Source organism: Miniopterus schreibersii, assembly GCF_964146895.1.
Source record: "Miniopterus schreibersii genome assembly, chromosome: 20".
NCBI classification, from domain to species: domain Eukaryota; kingdom Metazoa; phylum Chordata; class Mammalia; order Chiroptera; family Miniopteridae; genus Miniopterus; species Miniopterus schreibersii.
The window spans coordinates 25734084-25752457 of NC_138122.1; the positions used below are offsets into that span (position 1 = coordinate 25734084).

An 18374-nucleotide genomic window follows, 5' to 3' on the forward strand; every position below is an offset into this window, starting at 1 on the left:
CTCCGCCGCCGCCGACTCCCGAGGCGCGGGCGCCGGGGCCTGAGCTTCGAAGGCGGAGACTGGACCCCGCGCGCCCCGCTTGAGTTTTAAAAATTGCCGCTGAAAAATGGTAGCTTGGAGCCAAAGGGGATGGAAATCTTTTAATGACAGCGGCCCGGCGGCCCTTCGCGTTGCCCTTGGCGCTTGGGGGCCACCGCTGCCACGGGCCCGGGGCCAACCCCGCGGCTCCTCCTGGACGGTGACACCGCCCCACGTGGGACCCCGGGCCCGCCGCTCGCCGCATCCGTAAAATTCGCATGTTGTCAGTTGCGGGAATCACAGGACCCTGCAATTCACACAAAAGCTGGCCCGGGCCCGGCCGGTCTGGCCCAGCGGGTGCAGCGCCGCCCGCGCCTGTCGCGGGTTCGATCCCCGCCAGGGCGCAGGTTCCCGCGCGGGGCGCGCGCCGATGGGAGGCGACCGCTCTGTGCTTCTCTCACTTAGATGTTTCTCCCCCAAATCAACACACACACACACAGACACACACACACAGACACACACACACAGACACACACACACACAGACACACACAGACACACACACAGACACACAGAGACACACACAGAGACACACACACACACAGACACACACACACAGACACAGAGACACACACACACACAGACACACACACACAGACACACACACACACACACACAGACACACACACAGACACACACAGACACACACAGAGACACACACACAGACACACACAGACACACACAGACACACACAGAGACACAGACACACACACAGACACACACACACAGAGACACAGACACACACACAGACACACACACACACAGACACACACAGACACACACACACAGACACACACACAGACACACACACCCCCCCCCCCCCAGGCGACCACTCTGTGCTTCTCTCACTTAGATGTTTCTCTCCCAAATCCACACACACACACACACCCCAAGTTCTTAAAGCTGTTTATCAGCGAGACTGCAGTAGAAATTGCTATTTGCATCTATAGCACTTGCTAATGAACCTGAGAATAATAGCACTTGCTCGTTTGAAGAAAACCCATTATGACAAATGAACCTGAGAATAATATTCGTTACTACCACTGGACAAAAAGAATAACCATTTATTAAAGTAGGTATAGAACATCTGTTTGCTCAAATTTTAATACTGCTTTACATACTGTTTGTGAAACACTTCCTATTATGTTTATAACCAGAAATTTCAACTGATTACAGACTTTTCACTTGCCAAACACAGTTAATAATCTTGAGGGGGAAATACATCAAAGGCATATGTACAATTATAGAAGTTCTTACTATACACATAGCATGGAAGAGACATTTATTTATTACTTTTTACATCTTCGAGAAGACATTCAAATCAAGATAAATAGATTAAAACTGGTTGATAAACTTCTGGTGGCTGAGGTCCTTCATTTAATTTTTTGTGATAAGAAAATCCAAAATTATTAATGTTGAATTTCTCATCATACATTCATCTAAAAACAGAGAATAAACAACCTGTAAAGACCGTAGATGGGTTAATGTAGGTGTTGTATAGTGGCTTATTTATCTAGTTAATTGACTGCTGGGGTATCTGCTGGAGAAGGGGAGAAAATTATATTTATATCTGATAAAGGAACAAAATGAAAACAAAAGAGAAAAAATAAGTCAGTCCCAAAGCTGTGTACTGCTATTTCTGGCCTAGCCCATTATGTCCTGATGAACATTCTAAGTGTTTTCTGTTTCATAAAGGTGAAAATCTGAAAAGAAAGACACAATGTGTATGTTTTTTTCCCAAAATAGAGATTTTTTAAAAAATATATACATATAATATATAGAAGCTGAAATTATGCAAAACCAACAAACAAAACCCCACAGTAGAGTAAATGGGTGCAGCATATCGATTATAAAATGTCCCGCAACAGTCTGGGGGTGTGCCCCTCCCTTTATCTGTTTCATGATTTTATAATCACACCTAAGTGTTACTAAGCCTGAAATGAAGGCACTACTGACAGCAGGTAGTGCGCGAAGAGCTCAGGTATTTCTTTGACTAAAAATAAAAGACTTTAAATGAACAGATGAAAATGCAAAATGGCACATTTTTTTCAACTCATTCCAGTGTCAAAGCTTAACCAAAATATCTAACTATACAAACGCAGCCTGGGAAGATTTTAGTGCAAATATGAGAAGTAACGGCATAATTTAAAGTTACTTAAATAAGGTATTGGAAGGGTAGGGATTGTTCTCAGAGGTTTCCCTCGAGGCAATAAACGTAACAGCCTCTGATGCAATGTCTTGTTGAAACTTGAAAATCAAGAAGACAAAAATCAGAGGTGAAAACTCACCTCCTGAGTATTTATTAGTCTAACTTATATGGGGAAACTAAAAGGGTGATTTGTTGAAGATCAAAATATTTTCTTAGATTTGTTGACGGGGTCAAAAATAACATGAGTTCTCCTGAAGTCTGCACACATAATGCTGGTGTTCAGTTGCCCAGATGCTAGTGCGTCTGAGAAAGCCCAGTTCGCACGCAAGGCTTCATCAGAAGGTCTCGTCATCATTGCAGTTGGTTGCCCAGTGCCCAAACATCTCGCAGATTTCACAGTAGGGGCGCTCCTCGCTCCGGCTGCCGTGGTGCGTGGAGTGGGGCGGGTCCTCGGACATCTGTGCCTGGGTAGGACAGTCCTCTGTGTCGTGGAGATCAAAGCAGTCGCATATGTCACAGAAGAGGCGAGGCTTCTTCTTGGACTGTTTCTCCTGGTCATCACTGCGAATATTAATGTGCATGGTCAGAAACTCACCCCTACCACTTGTAAAGGACAGAAAGCAAGCAAGAGTTGAGCCACAAGTGTAACTACCACAATCCCCACTCTAAATGTCCACGTCGAACCCTCTGTAGTGTGTATCACTGTCTTGCCAGATTGATGAAAATGGACTTATGGCCAATCAGCCCCAGAGAAACGGTTTCTCCAACCCACTGGGGAACCTAGCTTTAAAACCACAGTTTATTTAGGTTCTAAGCAGTGCTGCTTCATATGAAATACCTGTCATAGTTATTCAGGTCGTCACCATTCCCATTAAGGGCTGCTTCTGACATCATCTCTACCTTCATCTTGAGGTCTTGGTTCTTCCTTTGAAGGTCCACAATCACTGAATTTAGGAAATCAATCTAATTTGTTCAGGGGAAAAAACAACACAACAGATGTGTAAAACGTCTGAAACGTGTCCAGTGGAGTGAATATCAAGAAGTCACGGCCGCAGACTCATGCTATTGATGCGGGGGGTGCTGGATGTTAGAGGGGCCAATAGTGGCTGACACCGAACTTATGTTTGATGTGTACACAAAGACGTACACATACAACATTTTACAAGAAGCATAACCATGGAGTTGTTTTATTACACTGTAGAACCAATCCATGACTTATATCTGGAGATTTGAAAAGTTCAGGGAAATTCTCCTCCCACCATGCTCACTGACGGATCATGGTGGGATGGCGACTGAGTCCTCAGAGAAAAATGGAGGAGTCTGAAAGAGTAGGCTCAAGCTCCATTTCCACTGAGGAGACAGTGGCACACGCTCAGGTACAGGGCGGCGCTCAGGTGCCACAACTGGGAAAAGCAACTGTGCCAAGATTCACTGGGCAGTGGGACGAGATGACCAGCAGGGAAAAACACTCTTGTCCTAACATTTGCTTTCAAACCAAGGGCACTTTCATTTAAAAACAAAAAGTTCATTCCCTCTTCTACAAATAATAAAAAGGTCTCATTTCTCTAAATAGCTGGGGAAAAAATCCCACTTGACTATACTAAAAAAAAATGTGTACAAGTGTATACACACACAGACATTTCCATTTTTAAAGAGGTAGCTGGCCTTTTTCTCTGCCAGGGCATGTTACGAAACAAAGCAATCGGGAGCTCTGTGGTTCCCTGCAGAACATCCCTGCCAACACTGAAGGTGGGCCCACTGATCTATGCTCACTTCTTAACCTGCACTTTCTAAGCCTTCATCGTGTTAAGAGCTTTGTTTCGGAAGAGGAGGGATGCACAACACGGATGGAAGCATAGTGAGAAAACGCGCGTGCACACGCTCGCAAATTAGGAAACACAAAACAAACCATTTGCTGATCGGAAGAAAAGCGTTGGCAGTGGCAGATGAGGCAAGCGGAAGCAGAAAGGGAAGCGGAGAAAGAAAAACACTGTTAATCAAGTGGACGTTTATCACATGGACACACTAAGCAGATAATGCTAACCGGGTAAGTTAGTACTTGGCTGAATCCTTCCATGCCTTTCAAACCCCCTGCGCTTTTCTTTTATTTACAAATCAAAGATGGCTTCTGTACCTGTGATTTTTGAACACGATAAATATACCCAAAAATATATTATTAAAATTGACAAGGGATGCTTGTGCCTATATGCCATTATATCTCCAGATAGAGAAACTTTGTCTCCATATAACTGCATTTCTAAAGCTAAAAGCTATCTTGTTAATTTTGGCTTTAGGAAACAGTTTTCAAGAACCCCATCTTTTTAAGGCAGAGATAAGCAAGGAACCTTTTGACAGAACAATTCTAGTTCTAGGAATTTATACCGAAGGAATACTAGTATATCTGCAAAATTTGAGTCAGCATTGTTTACAGAACCTAGATCAGAAACATCCCAAATGTTACATCAACCGATAGAGAATGAATTCCATTAAGGTGCATCCATTTAATGGAACACTATACAGCGATGAAAGAGGTAAGTGCCAGTCAGTTTATATAATATGGCACCATGTACATAAAAAGGGAAAAGACTAGTAGTCTTGGCTTATATTTACGTTTTTCAAAATCCCTGAAAAGATTTTTTTAAAAGACACTAACCACAGTGATTGCCTGTTTGGAGGGCTGGGAACTGACCAGAAGAGAAGGGATTGGAGGAAGATGTTCTACTGTATATATTTTTAATACTGCTTAATCCTTAGACCACATGAATGTATCACTGTTCAAGAGATTAAATGATTTTTTACAATAGCAAGTAGGCATCGCAAAACGAAGACCCTACCTGACTCTCCTGGACTCTCTCGTCATCTTCTGCCCGAGCGTCAGTATTGCCTTGTGGGGGAAAGCGGAGCGTTTTAAAAAAATAATCACCTTTTTCCCGTTATTGCAACGAAAACCCATTCCCTGTGAAGTTGGCAGATGCGCCTGAGAACGCACTCGTAAGCTCCTGTCCCATCGCTGGACCCCAAGGGACCTGTGCCACTGGCCCGACCCCTCCGGGGGTCCTCTCTCGGGCTGGCTCACTGCCAGGTGAGAATGGCCCCCGTGTCCATGTGAATTTAACAAGTGAGGGACCATCTGTTCTCCTCACTGTACACCTCCAGAACCCACAGCTCTACAGCGATGGCAGCTGGCATCTGCCAGCTTATGTTTCTGCCAGCACTCGAACCCAGGGGCAGGTCCGGAAGTGGGACAGATACCAGGTGCCCCTTCGCATCGGACCTGGGTCATGATCAGCCCTCATCTGATTAAATGGTGGCACAGCCAAGGACGGAGGGGTACGTCAGGGGGTGTGGTGCATCCCGACTGGATACGGCTCCTGTGTGGGGAGCAGTGGGGTCAGCAAGAGGCGCCACGCACGCGGTCATCATTTTACCTGAGGAGTTGCTGAGCTGCCTCCTGTTTTCTTTGAGCTGAAGCTCCAAGTTCTTTACCTTGAGCTCGAGCTTCACCTTATCAGACTCGAGAGACTGAACAACCGAATGCAAGGACTTGGCAGAAGCGTTCTCTCCCCGCAGCACGGCGACCTGCAACACGGCGGCGTGGCTTAGGCGCGGGCCTGCGCGGGCGGCGGGAGGGCTCGCGCGGGCCGGTACCTACCTCGCCCCTCAGCTTCTCCAGCTCCGCATCCTTGCCCGTGAGTAGGGCACTCGTAATGCTGATGGACTTCTGCAGGGAAGCTTTTTCCTCATCGGTGTCTTTTATTAACTTGGATTCTCTAAAAGACCAAAGAGTTAAAAATCCCAGAAATCAGCCGAGAGAGTGATCTGCGCACGACTGTCCTAGAACAAGCACGCGATCAACGTCAGTTAACGAGCGTGTCTCCCAGGGAAGCGTTATAGGGCGGAGGCTACTGTGCTTCCGCTTTACTTACCGCCGGGGAGTAAAAGTTTACTAGGCAGACATGCCACAACCTGCACATCATTGCATCCGTTTGAATTTAAAGAAACAAGTTAATAACTTTGGAAGACGTACAATTGTTAAAAAAAGAAAAACAAGACTGTTGCACCCCCAAAGAATTCTTCTAAATATTGAATCCCAGCTGAATCCCGTTACTTCTTGAATAAACTATTACCAAGCAATAACAACGATTAAAATACACACATGCAAAGCGGTTATACGATGTCATGCAGAGCAGTTTTATGCTGGAAGTATCGATTGGTTCTCACTAATTTCAGTAACTTTCAGCAAGTTCCAAGAATGTGTTTTTGAGATCTTATGGGCCGAAACAGGAGCAAATAGCACTACTGTTCAGACTACTTTTCATCCGTGGAATCTGAAGAGGACACTACATTGCTCACAGGAATGAAAGGTAACTACATAAAGGCCAGAGCAGAAATGTTAAAATGGAGTTCCAGGGACAGAATGAATGCATGGGGGCGTCTGGAGGGAGGGGGGCTGAGCACTGGGGTTATGTTCTCAGCCTGACTCAGTGTTTGGTCATCAGCAGAGGGAGGGGACCAGGCCTTTGATGAGAGGGAAACACTTATCTTGGAGGCAAAGGAGTGGGAAAGAAGGGGAAAGATGAAGGGAAGACGGGGGCGGGGGCCAAGACACTAGATACAACCCCAAAGGGCTGGCTGCTCTGTGTTTGTGTGCGTTTTAAGTTTCTGTTGAGAAATTACGTGCATTCGAGAGTGTTATGGTCAAGTCACCAGAGTGAGGACTGAGACAGTCAGACTGGAGGAGACTAGGGAGCAGTGACCCTGAATGCAGTGTGGCCGCCTATACTGGGCCCTGGAGCAGAAAAATGATGTCAGTGGGAAAACTGGGGCAACCTGAGTAACACCTGGTCCAGCTGAGAGTGTGCAGCAGTGTCCCCTCCTAAGTTCTGATCAATGTATCAGGGAATGCACAACATTCACATTAAGGGGGCCCTAGGGGAAGGGCACGTGGGTACACTCTGAACAACCTTCGCAACTCTTCTGTGAATCTGTAACTTTAAAATAATAAGTAATTTTTAAAAATTACATGCAGTGTGAAACAAGGGGAAAAAGACGTTGTATCACAAAAATATTTTGGAAAAAACAAAACGGGAGAGAATTTTCCTAGCTAGCCCTCAGGCCATATAACCGAGACTCTTCATCAACAGAGCTGATCGCAAGTGAGAACTCATAACTCCCCGTTCCACTGGCAGTAACTGGATGAGTGTGGAACGTGTCAGGTTTGGTCTGTTTCAGAGGCGACTAGAAGGATCGGAAACTGAGGCCCAGGTTAGAAATGGCAGAATGTACGTGTCTGGTTAGTGAGACCCAAGATATCCGGCACACGAATTACAGAATTCTCATGACTTATGGTGAATTCTACGCAAAGATAAAAATGTAAGTGTTGTATTTATCTCACTGTGTGGCTTACGCTTACACTCTGGAGTGGTAAGTAGTAAGAAAAGAATTTGAGACTTACAGAAACTTCTTGAACTCAACACCCAAGCGTTATTTGTACAATGAAAAGGGGGCGGGCATCGGTGATGCTAAATTACTAACACCTTGCTAAGAAATAAGATCTTGTTTGGGTTAAAACAGAATGATTTTAACAGACAGAATAAACGGACACTTCTTCCACCTGGAAAATAAATATTGGACGTTATCCGAAGATTCAATAAAGCCTGGGCTCCTTAAACCTCTAGTGAACTTACTCGGTAGTTTACTCTATTGTAAAACCTGTTCCAAGAGCTCCACTTGTTAGAAATCCAACTCAAATCTGAATGTTATTTTAAGTGTTTCTACTGAAAAATACCAGGATTTGGGGTTCACTGAATAGATTTAGGTTCTTCCATCATCAGGACTCCAGTTAGCCAAGATGTCACAGATTCCTGGTCTTGGGGACCACCAGCTGGCAGGAGGAAGAAGGTACAGCGTCTTTATCTGCTCATCACATACACACAACTTCTGAGCAAGGCTGCTTTCTAAGAGGGCAGGCAGAACCTTTCCTGTGCAAGTTATCAACAGCTGAGTGGTTGAGGAAGGGACAAATGACAGGAAAAACAGATGTTGGCAGCTCATCTTTGGGAAAGATCCTATCTGCTGGCTGCTTAGGCTATTTCTAAACCCAAATCCTACTGTGCAAACCAAGAGGGGCTGAGTTAAGCCATTTATGCCAATGTCACTGACCTCTGAGTCACAAATCATACTGGCTGACTCAAAATATCAAAAAGGGGAGATAAACATAATATGAAAACAGGGCCAGAGGGGCCAGAAATCTTTTCCCCAAGGGAACGCACTAGCCAGATTCTTTCCTTACCACTTACACAAGAAACAAATTCTAGTAATCAAGCGAATACCTTAAAGTGTAACTGGGCAAGCTTTAAAATGCGAGATAACAAGAACCAAATATTAGAAATATGAAGAGAAATGCAAGTCAGTCAGGAGAACTAAGTTTGCACTGCAGCTCTTTGACGTATATAGGTACAAAAAAAGATAACGGGAGTGTGTGTGTGTGTGTGTGTGTGTGTGCTGCTGAGAATATTTACAAAACAAAAGCAAGACAACAAAGGGACAAAGGCAGCCAAAAAATATATACAACAATTTGGTTTACTAAAAATATATGAAATTTATTTATTATAACGTGGATAGACTTTCTTTAGTCTTACCATGAAAGACACACAGATATAGCAAAGGAAGCAAGAGTAGGAAGGGAAAAGAGAGGGGTGAAATGAGCATCGGTAAGCAGCGAGAGCTCGGAGACAGTCAGACAGTCAGCCACCCACAGTGAGCAGCACAGGACCTCTGCAGAGTTTGTAGACAGAACCATCAACCAGTTCTCGGTCCTCACAGCCATCTGGCATTTACACTAGCAGAATTGATTCTGACCCCAAAAGTCCCAAAAGTCCACATCTATGATTCTGGCTCTGAAGTCCCTTCTCTGACATCAAAAAGCCCAGAGGGTGGGGAGGGAAGCCAAATGAGCTCCCCCACCTGCTGTGGGCTTTAGCGGCCAGAGGGACACACCTCTCCACTTCATCTGCATTTACTGATAACGAGTGATTTTTAAGAGGCATTCTCCTAAACATATCCAGAACCTAAAAGGGGAGCAGAGATGGTGAGATATGAAGACAGGGATGGGCTGGCACTCAAATTTGTCCCACCTTTTGAAGCCGTGAAAAAAGTCACACGCCCAATCACATTTTGAAAGGTATGTGAAACATTTAGTCATGTGCTAAGGGCTGAAGAAGCATAGCATCTTTCTTTTAAAAAGGGATAATAAATAAATGTATAGCGAGACAAGAACCAGCATAAAAATCCAAGGACCTAGGTCTTATGCCTGCACCTGAATTCTTGGCCAAGCTGCCTGACTTCAGGCTTTCGCTCCACCCTTTTTAAATGCACGCCTCATTCTATACTTCACTGGGTTGTTTTGAGATTAGATAGACTTGTGAATTCTGAAGTGCCATGTAAATGCAAGGGGACATGCCAGCGCTTACATCAGCTCATTTTTATACGTCCCCTGGCCAGGATGTCACAGAAATAGCTCTATGAACTTTTTCACATGTCCTGGGTAACTTTGGACATGAGGTTCTTTTGAAAGAAATAGTCTTATGAATGTAAAAATAAGCATCCAAGGCCCATGTGGGCAGGGCTGTGCATTAGGTCGGGGCAGCCCAGTCACCATGGTTCACGCACGGTTCCCTGGAGAACACCCAGTGGGACCAGGAGCCTGGCGGTACCAAAACACACACGTTCTGGTGTGAAACTTTAAAGAATTATGAATCTCAGTGTTTCTTAATTACAGAAGGAAAGGAGGAAGAGAGGCAGCCCTGGACCAAGGCCTAACGTCCTATAGAATGTAGTTCATGGAACTCAACTATCTTGTAGGCTGAGCACAGCCCTCAATTCCTCAGCAGCGGCCGAGCGGGCAGGAGGGGCACTGCAGTGGGACTAAAACGCATGTGCCAGTGGCCCGGGGAGGGGAGGGGAGCCCCTCAGCCCTGGCAAGTAAGAAGAGAACACTTTGCAAGTGTGAGAATTCTTGTTTTCCTATTCTATTTCATTATTATTTTTAATTACACAGAAACGGCACATTTTAAAAGAGCAGACTGTCAGGATATATAAGCGAGTTTCCCAATGGTTATTTCTACGGGCCCATGTATTCTTACTCAAAAGGATCGGGAGGCTTCCATTTGAATACTGTTTGATTATCATGAAAAAATAACAAAGCTCTTTTTCAGAACATAAACACTTATAATTGTGTTGCCTGTTATTACTGAAAAATGAAAATTTTTATGGAACGGGAATCAGTGTTTCTACGCAGATCAATTACTCTCTGTAAAACGACAGCAAGTTTAGTTACTGAAACTAGGGGGGAACAGCAGTGTGGTGAGACAGGCCGACTTTAGAACACTTCCGAACAAACGCCACTGAAAGCGGCTTAGAAGTTCAGCTGTTCTTGGCGTTAGTAACGAATGCTGCGACTCCCGGGAGGGAGGCTTCATCATGTGTCAGTTACGAGTGCGGAACTACCACGGTGCAAGTTTCTGAACGAGAAGGTCGTACGCTTTCTACAAGTCTCCGTACACATCAAGTTCTCACGTTTTCCTGGTTAAACGCGCGCACGCACACACGTGCCAGAGATACACAGAAAAAGACGACCTACCTCTTTTTCATTTCTAACAGCTGATTATTGAGCGCAGATCTCTCTTCTTCCACCTGGAAAAAAGCACACACACAAAAGCTCAGTTGCTAACGAGCCCGAGGAGAAGCCTACTTCTCATGCCCTACACCTTTCAACATCCCTGATTTTCAAATGTTTAGTCACAGAAGCTGTTCAAAAGGAAGCTGAGACCCCAACATGCGAAAGAGGACCACCTGGAGGGTTGAGCGGGGCCCTGAGAAACTTCCCAGGCACATGGCACTCCGCCCCCCCGAATCCTCTCCGGGTCTGGGTGACAGAAACAGAGATGAATCAAGGGTCCAGGGAAGGTCACGACATGCGACGAGAGGGTGACCTCTGGGTGTTCCTCTGGGTGTTCTCTCCACCAGACAAACTCAACAAAATGAGATGAAGGGATATGGGAACAGACGCGGCACTGGGCCGAGGCCCTTCCCTTGCCAGATCTCACGGACACACTGAGCTCAGAGCTAGCCAATGTTTTGGATGCTCTGTCTGTGCCAGGGAAGAAAACCTCCTCTGGAGAAAGGGCCTGTACTCTTCACGAGCTCTGGCTTCTCACATCCTATCACAGGAGAGGGCAGCCACCCTACTTAGCTCTGGTCCTTTCCTGGCCCAAACCAGAAGACAGAGGGCTCCTGACACTCAGCTGCAGGAGGCTGCACAAGTCACCTCACCTCTGTGGTCCTTTCCCCTTTTACAGATGAGAGAGGTGGCAGCTGTCACCTATGTGTGCCTGTCACACAGCAGGACCCAGCAGAGGGGAGAGACCACCGCCGGCGGCATCACCATACTCCCAGAGGCTAGAGACGTGGTATCTCTTTCATGAAGTAAAAAATGTGTGGAAAGTTACAGTGAGGATGTTAAAGTCTGAGATCAACTCTCCAGAAAGTGCTTCTGCCACAGATGGTGCCATGTCCAGGGATGCTCTACGCTTACCCCAAACTACTCTACCCGTGAGAATAGATGTTTGCAAAGGATGCTGGGGGAAAATTTCCCCTTGACGTACAGATCAAAGCTTCTACACAGTGACGCTCTCTCCATGACATCCCTTTGGGCGTCTGCTCTGACGTGAGATGGGACTAACCGGTTACCTAGCACCTGATTCAGTGGGTGAAGAGTAAAGGGCAGAACGTGGCATTCTTTAAACTCAGTTTGGTTTCAGTGTTTAATGAACTTGCCAGGAACCTTTGGGATTTAAGTGCAGGAGCACATGGGCTGTGGCTGGCATTCATTCCAGGTGTAACACATCCCACACGCCAACACACACGGGTACACATGGATACACAGTTCCATTAGGAAATGTCTCTTACATTTTTTATTTAAAGTAAAGCAGAGTTCTATTTAGAAACAGCTGCCAACCCTCACACCAAAACCATATTCTTGGAATCTGTTTCCTTAAAACCAATTTGATGAAAGAAAAAAAAAAGACCTTAGAGAAAAATCATTTTAAAATCCAAGCGGCAGTAGGAAGAAGACATTGTCCCTGTCCATTAAAATGCATCGCTATAAGATCAGCTAAGAAAGATCTTAATTTCTTCTTGCTTGCAAGTTCCCAGTGCTGTTTGTTTTTCTTAAGGACATGGCAGCTCACTTCTCCCCTAAGCAGCACACTTGGAACATGGAGCACAGAACACAGGCAACATGAAATCCCAGGCGGAACGACCCAACCCCTTGGAGCAGAGCCCCGTGCAGCGGGAGGCACAGGTGTGGCAGAGCCGGGAGCACCCCGGCCGAGGCCCACTGACCTTCTGGTGGCTCGTGACTTTGTCCCTGCTCCTCCCCAGCTCCTCGGCAAGTTTCACGTTCTCCTCCTTCAGCGCCGAAAGCTGCTGGGACTTCTGAGCGGCTGCCTGCTTCAGGGCTTCTCTGCAAGGACAGTGGGCGCGGGGTTACCATAGAAACAAGACAGGCACGGAAACTGTGGGAGCCGACCAGCTTCACAGCACCGAGGAAAATATATCTGGGTCACGTGCCTGATGGGATCTGCACACCAGGAGGCAGTGTTATCCCCACGCGGGGCTGCGGGGCTCTGACCTCAGGAGGACTGCCGCCCACAATTACATTTTCTAAAAACCTAATAAACTCTGCATCCAGCCTCTCGCCACCCACACTGACCTTACTTCTATACACGCCCCCCACAAAATGCAATGTTACCATGAAATAAGTGACAAGTGAAATGGTCGGTAGGACTATATCCATTAGAAAATAATACTAAAGCCTACCGATGTTGACAAAGGATTTGCTCTGCTGCCAAGGCGCTCTGTTCTAACTGCATAAGTCTGTAATCTGTTTTTTTTTCTGGCAGAAATCAAAATCTAATGGTCTCATTTGTCCGTATCTGTCAGAATCAAGTGCTGACATGAATCTCAGTGCATTTTTTGGCCAACTAGAGGTGTAATCCCCAAGGAAATTCAGTTTTCTAGTTACATAATAGGTGTTTTATTTGGACTCTATTCTTTCCATAATGCTAATTTATAATTAAAAGAAGTAAATAAAAAAGCAGTCTCCTAACCTATCTCATCAGTATCAGCATATAAAATATGAGCAGGCTAAGTCTATTTACTCAGCATCCTTGAAGACTAAAATTAATCCAAAATATACTTCCCAAATTGTTATTCTCTATACATGGACATTCCAAATATTTTATTCAATGACTAGATTTTAGTTTTGTGCCATCTCGGGTTTTGATGCAATTGTGAATCCTAAGTCTGAGCTGGCTACCCTCATTGGGTGAGCTGTGCTACGTGGCTGGATTCTGAGTCCAGTCACCTGGATACGAATCCATCTGCTGACGCATGAGCACATCTATTTTTAACTTCAACTGTCTAACAGGCTGCAGTGGCATCTCAGTTTTCTAGATCTTTAGCTCTCCATTCATCTATAACATCCACACGGGGGTGACCGCACGAAGATTTGGGGAACTTAATCCACAAAACGATTCTCTTAGCACATTAAATGTAGTGTTTTACGGAGATGTTTGTTTAACAAGTGAAGAAAAACTGAGATGGAGGGAATTAGTCATTCAAAACCTGGGAGGCTTGATTTTAACTATGGATCGAAGTAACACCCACACAGGGCAGCTAAAGTTCATCTTCTAAAACCTATCAGTTCTTGACAAAATGGAAGGTTTTACTTAGGATGACGTCATCATGAGCCAAACCTTTTCTTCCCAGGTGGTCACTGCCTTCCTCAGGGGATGTTTGGTCTCAGCGCTTGTGTGGCCTGTGAGTCACGTTTGTGGTCCTGCCTTTTCTCTATGAAAGATTTTTATTTTTTAAAGTTTAAGTCCTTGGTGTCTATTAGGGACCCACAGCCAGGAAATTAAAACAAGGAATCTGAGGAATATCAAAATGCCCTAAGTATTGGTTCGATGCTTTAAAATCTACAAAAACGCTTTTACGTACATTGTCTCATTTAGCACCTTGCCAGGTGAATAAAGAAAAACATTAGATTGCTCGTGTCATTGTCCCTAAGGTTCAATATTATACGGCAGAGAGACACCACTGCATTCTCTCTTTCCATCTGAAAGTAGGAGCTGGCTAACCCAAGGAAGAGTTTTCCTAAAACCAGTCTAGCAAGCAGCACAGAGGAAAAGGAACACAGGGTCTAGGTGCAGGGCGGCCAGTGCCAAGGGCAATGCTCTATAGTTCCCAGTAGACCTCCTGTGTCTATACTGGTGTCCCTTGTCCTTGAGGACCCACAGTCCTGTTGGGTGAGGGAAATACCAGACAAGCTCTAGAGGACACGAAGAGCCCCGTACACAGGCCAAACCATAGAACAAACACCTGCTCATCTCTAGCTTTCAGCCCTGAGGGACTAAGGAGCAGTCAAATGACTGCTTTTTATTTTTATTTTATAGAAGCACTGTTCCCGTTACATAGGACACATATTAGATGGCCCTTGAAAGGTGGCCAAATCTAGGGCAGGGAACAATGAGTCTCTGAGGGTAGGGGCTATCTCCACCCACTCCTCATACCTCCCTCCACCAGCTCCGGACATGTCACTAGGGTGTCCCCTACTGCCCCTCCCTCCTGCTAAGAATACTGGGCAAGTGACTGGCAGAAGACGTGGTTCCCTCAAGGCTGGTGGGCCAGAAAAAAGTTAAGGACCAAAGCAGCCTAACCCTGGTCGGTGTGGTTCAGTTGGCTGAGTGTCATCTTGTGCACCAAAAGGTGGCCAGTTCAATTCCTGGTCAGGGCACTGTACGGGGGCAACCAATCAATGCTTCTCACTGCCCCTGCCTTCCTCTCTCTCTAAAAAGATCAATGAAAATATATCCTCGGGTGAGGATTCAAAAAAAGCAGCCTAGGTTCTGTCCGCCCTGTGGTCTGGCCCCTCGCCTGGCCCACTGCCCTCAGGAGTCAGAGATCTGGGGAGCACAGCTTCAGGGAGGAAGACAGGCTAAAGTTAGAGGGGTGGGGGGGCCTGTCTTCTGCTCCTGGTCCTCTGCTTCCCCTGGCACGAGGCTGAGCTTTCAAGGGAGGGGGCACAAAAACAATTTCTCTTACGAGAGGTGAAACCACCCCCACTGTCGGGGCAGGTAACAGGAGAAAAAACTTAGCAAGGACGTTGAACACGTCAACACTGTATGAATGGAATGACACGGCAAGGGGCTCTGAAGTCTCCCAGCAGGAAAGAGGGATATTGTCTAACTCCCGAGCTCTCTTGGGAGGCCCACTCTGGCCCTGCCCCTCCATTACCTAGTGTGGCCCAGAGAGCTCGGAGGTGGGATCATGGCAGGGGGAGGCTGGTTAGGGAATCTTCTCCTGCTGCTCATATCCTCCCTCACCAGCTGCCTGTGTGACACAAATGAACTGAAGTAAACTCAGTGCTCGAATGCTCCAGGTTAGCAGAACTATGGGTGTCATGGGGCTGGGGAACTGGAATCTAGAGCTGTACTGGCCCTGAATTCATTTCCCCACCACGGTGACCACTACCTGTGTTACTGGGCTTTGGCAGGCACCAAAAGGTCGCTGGGCCTATTCCTGGTCAGGGCGAATGTCTGGGTTTCGAGCTCAATCCCCAGTAGGGGGCATGCAGGAGGCAGCCCATTGATGTTTCTCTCTTCCTCTCTCTCTCTCTCAAATCAATAAAGACATATATATTTTTTAAATGCCAGTTAAACAGCTACCTGCATAATTATAAGAACCGAACTTGAAATGTGGTGTTGACCAAGGAAACATGGACGACCTGTCTGCCTCAGTTTGGGCAACAGTCTGATGGGTAAATCTTGATTAGAAAAATGCTTCCAAAATCCTGCTCATTTCATTTCCAGGCCAGGAGATGTGATTACTCTTAAAAGTCAAGACTGATAATCTCAGCACTGCTGGGGTTTTTTCCCCTATAGAAAAGGTTTTGAGGGATTTATTATTAAAGGGCCCGATGCTGAGAAACGTTAAGACTGGCTATTGTGTGATCACACTACTCTACAAAACTCTGATTCCACTTGTATTTTCACAAGGCTTTACATAGTCACATTTGAACCCAAAGGTCCTGATCACCAGCTCGCACACACTGCATTCTGACCTTCACCGCACCTGTAGTTCTGACTTATAACAGTGTTACAGGAGCGACTTCTCAGGCGCGATAGCGCCTGGGGGGTAGGGGGTGACTATTTTTACTTCGTGTACTTGTCAAGTATTTTTTTAAATAGTGAGCAAGGTTTTCTCTTTTGTGATTCTCAGTAACTGCGATACAGCATCTCACAGGAGGGAAACTTACATTTCTCTTCTGAATTCTTCCATTTTCTGGTTCTCGACGGTCAGGCGTTCCTTGGACTTGTTCAGCTCCTCCACGTTTTTCAAGTTGTTTTCTTTAAGTGTGTCCAACTTAGAGACCAAGAGAAAAAGCTCAGTGAAATTACTCATTTTATAATGATGTGACTGAACAATGACAAATTATTCATGAAAATGTGCATTAAAAATACAGTGAAATTAGTCATTTAAAAAAAGGCACCTGGGTGAAGAGATTACAAATGACCAGTCTGTTACCCACTGTGAACCTCCTGACACTTAGCTGGACACTCCCGTACACCTGGCCAAAACATCACACTAAACTGCTTCATAAGTGAAAACCAGTCTCCTTTCACTTTGTGTACAATCACCGATACGTATCATTGAACTTGCTATTCAAGTATGACCGTCTTTAAAAAAGAAACTGCAGAGGCATGACAAAAGTAAGGGTTATGCTTCGTAATGAAAACAAACTCCTTTCCTTCCCCATAGATTAGCGATTTAGGATGTGACTTTTTCAACCTGAGCACCAAATGGACATAGTCCTCACTTAAAAAAGGACTCAAAATCATTTGTAGATGGGGGAAATGTAGTTATCCACCTGAACTTCAGCCTGAAAAGGAAAAAGCCACGGCGTGGGACTGAAAGACCCTCACCCACCCTCAGCCCCGTCACCTGCCCAAAGGGGACGCAGCCAGCTTAGGGTCTGCCTGGCCCCTGGCGGGAGTCCAGACACGTGACAAGGAGGAGTGGGAATGTGACCAGAGATAGAAAGGGCTGGTCTGATTTGGGAAGGTGGAAGAAGGAAATCAGAAAAGGGTATAAGAATGAGAATGCTACTTTTGGACAGGATCAAAATCATCTCAAAGTCACAAACTTGTCCAAGACCCAGGAGTGAGTAATTTGAAATGACAAGATTGGGAACCAGTACTGAATTAGGCCAAGAAAAGGCCTACGTCAAACTCAGAGCTGAGGAATGAAATTTAGTGGCTCAAAGTTGGGAGAGAGTTGGGAAAAAAAAGTATTTGTGATCTAAGATAAAAGATACAAAATCTAGAGCATGTAATCAGTACCTCCTCTCATTAGTTCTATCACCAAACAACTACCATAGAAAGCCATGCTACTGGGGCTTCCCCTCACTTTGAAAAGGATCCGACTAGGTAGCAGTGAAGCAATGCACTTTAATATTATCCTGGTTCTGGTGTACATTCGACTCCACTAATGTAGATCACACCTGTATGAGGCCACACTTCAAAAAATAAACAATCCTGAGTTAGTGATCAAACATCCTAGGAAGTCGACACACTGTCCTTTGTATAAAAAGCCATTTAAACATGATTACTTCGGTCTGCAGTTTTTCATTGGTTTGCTTGGTGTTCTCCAAGGAGGCCAGGGTTTCGGTCTTCTCTTTGGTCATCTGCTCCATGATCTGCACAGCATCTTCTGCTGTCTGAGCAGCCTAAACACAAGAAAGCACTGTAAGGGATGGGGACACCCTCACCGACCCCACTCTGGCTGTGCTGCGCGGGCACCGCCAGTGTCTGTGTGGCTTAGGAGCCACACCGAGAGGACGGGCCAGCCTGATGTCAGCACACACAGACCGAGGTGTGAAAAGGGCTTTGCTTTCAGGTAGAACACATCCTTCCCGGGCCAGTTTTCAACAAGCCAATTGTCATATGCAACGTGCATAATTTCAGACCCCTCTGGACCTGTACCTCCCAATGCCAGCTCCACGTTATGCTCACCATCCCGGCTTA

General features: G+C 45.8%; 1 protein-coding gene across 4 annotated transcripts in view; it reads right to left on the reverse strand.

The window, feature by feature from the left end:
• Positions 1 to 1121: 1121 nt before the first annotated feature.
• The window catches only part of CLIP1 (CAP-Gly domain containing linker protein 1), a 66899-nt gene continuing 49646 nt past the window's right edge, over positions 1122 to 18374 (reverse strand). For all 4 annotated transcript variants that reach the window (XM_081123137.1, XM_081123135.1, XM_081123136.1 and 1 more), the window contains 9 exons: positions 17960 to 18076; positions 16607 to 16713; positions 12631 to 12751; positions 10868 to 10920; positions 5879 to 5996; positions 5655 to 5805; positions 5061 to 5110; positions 3065 to 3189; positions 1122 to 2787 (listed from right to left, as the gene is read on the reverse strand). In XM_081123137.1, coding sequence (XP_080979263.1) covers positions 2562 to 2787; positions 3065 to 3189; positions 5061 to 5110; positions 5655 to 5805; positions 5879 to 5996; positions 10868 to 10920; positions 12631 to 12751; positions 16607 to 16713; positions 17960 to 18076 — 1068 coding nt within the window. In that variant the 3' untranslated portion in view covers positions 1122 to 2561. The remainder of the gene's footprint in view (positions 2788 to 3064; positions 3190 to 5060; positions 5111 to 5654; positions 5806 to 5878; positions 5997 to 10867; positions 10921 to 12630; positions 12752 to 16606; positions 16714 to 17959; positions 18077 to 18374) is intronic.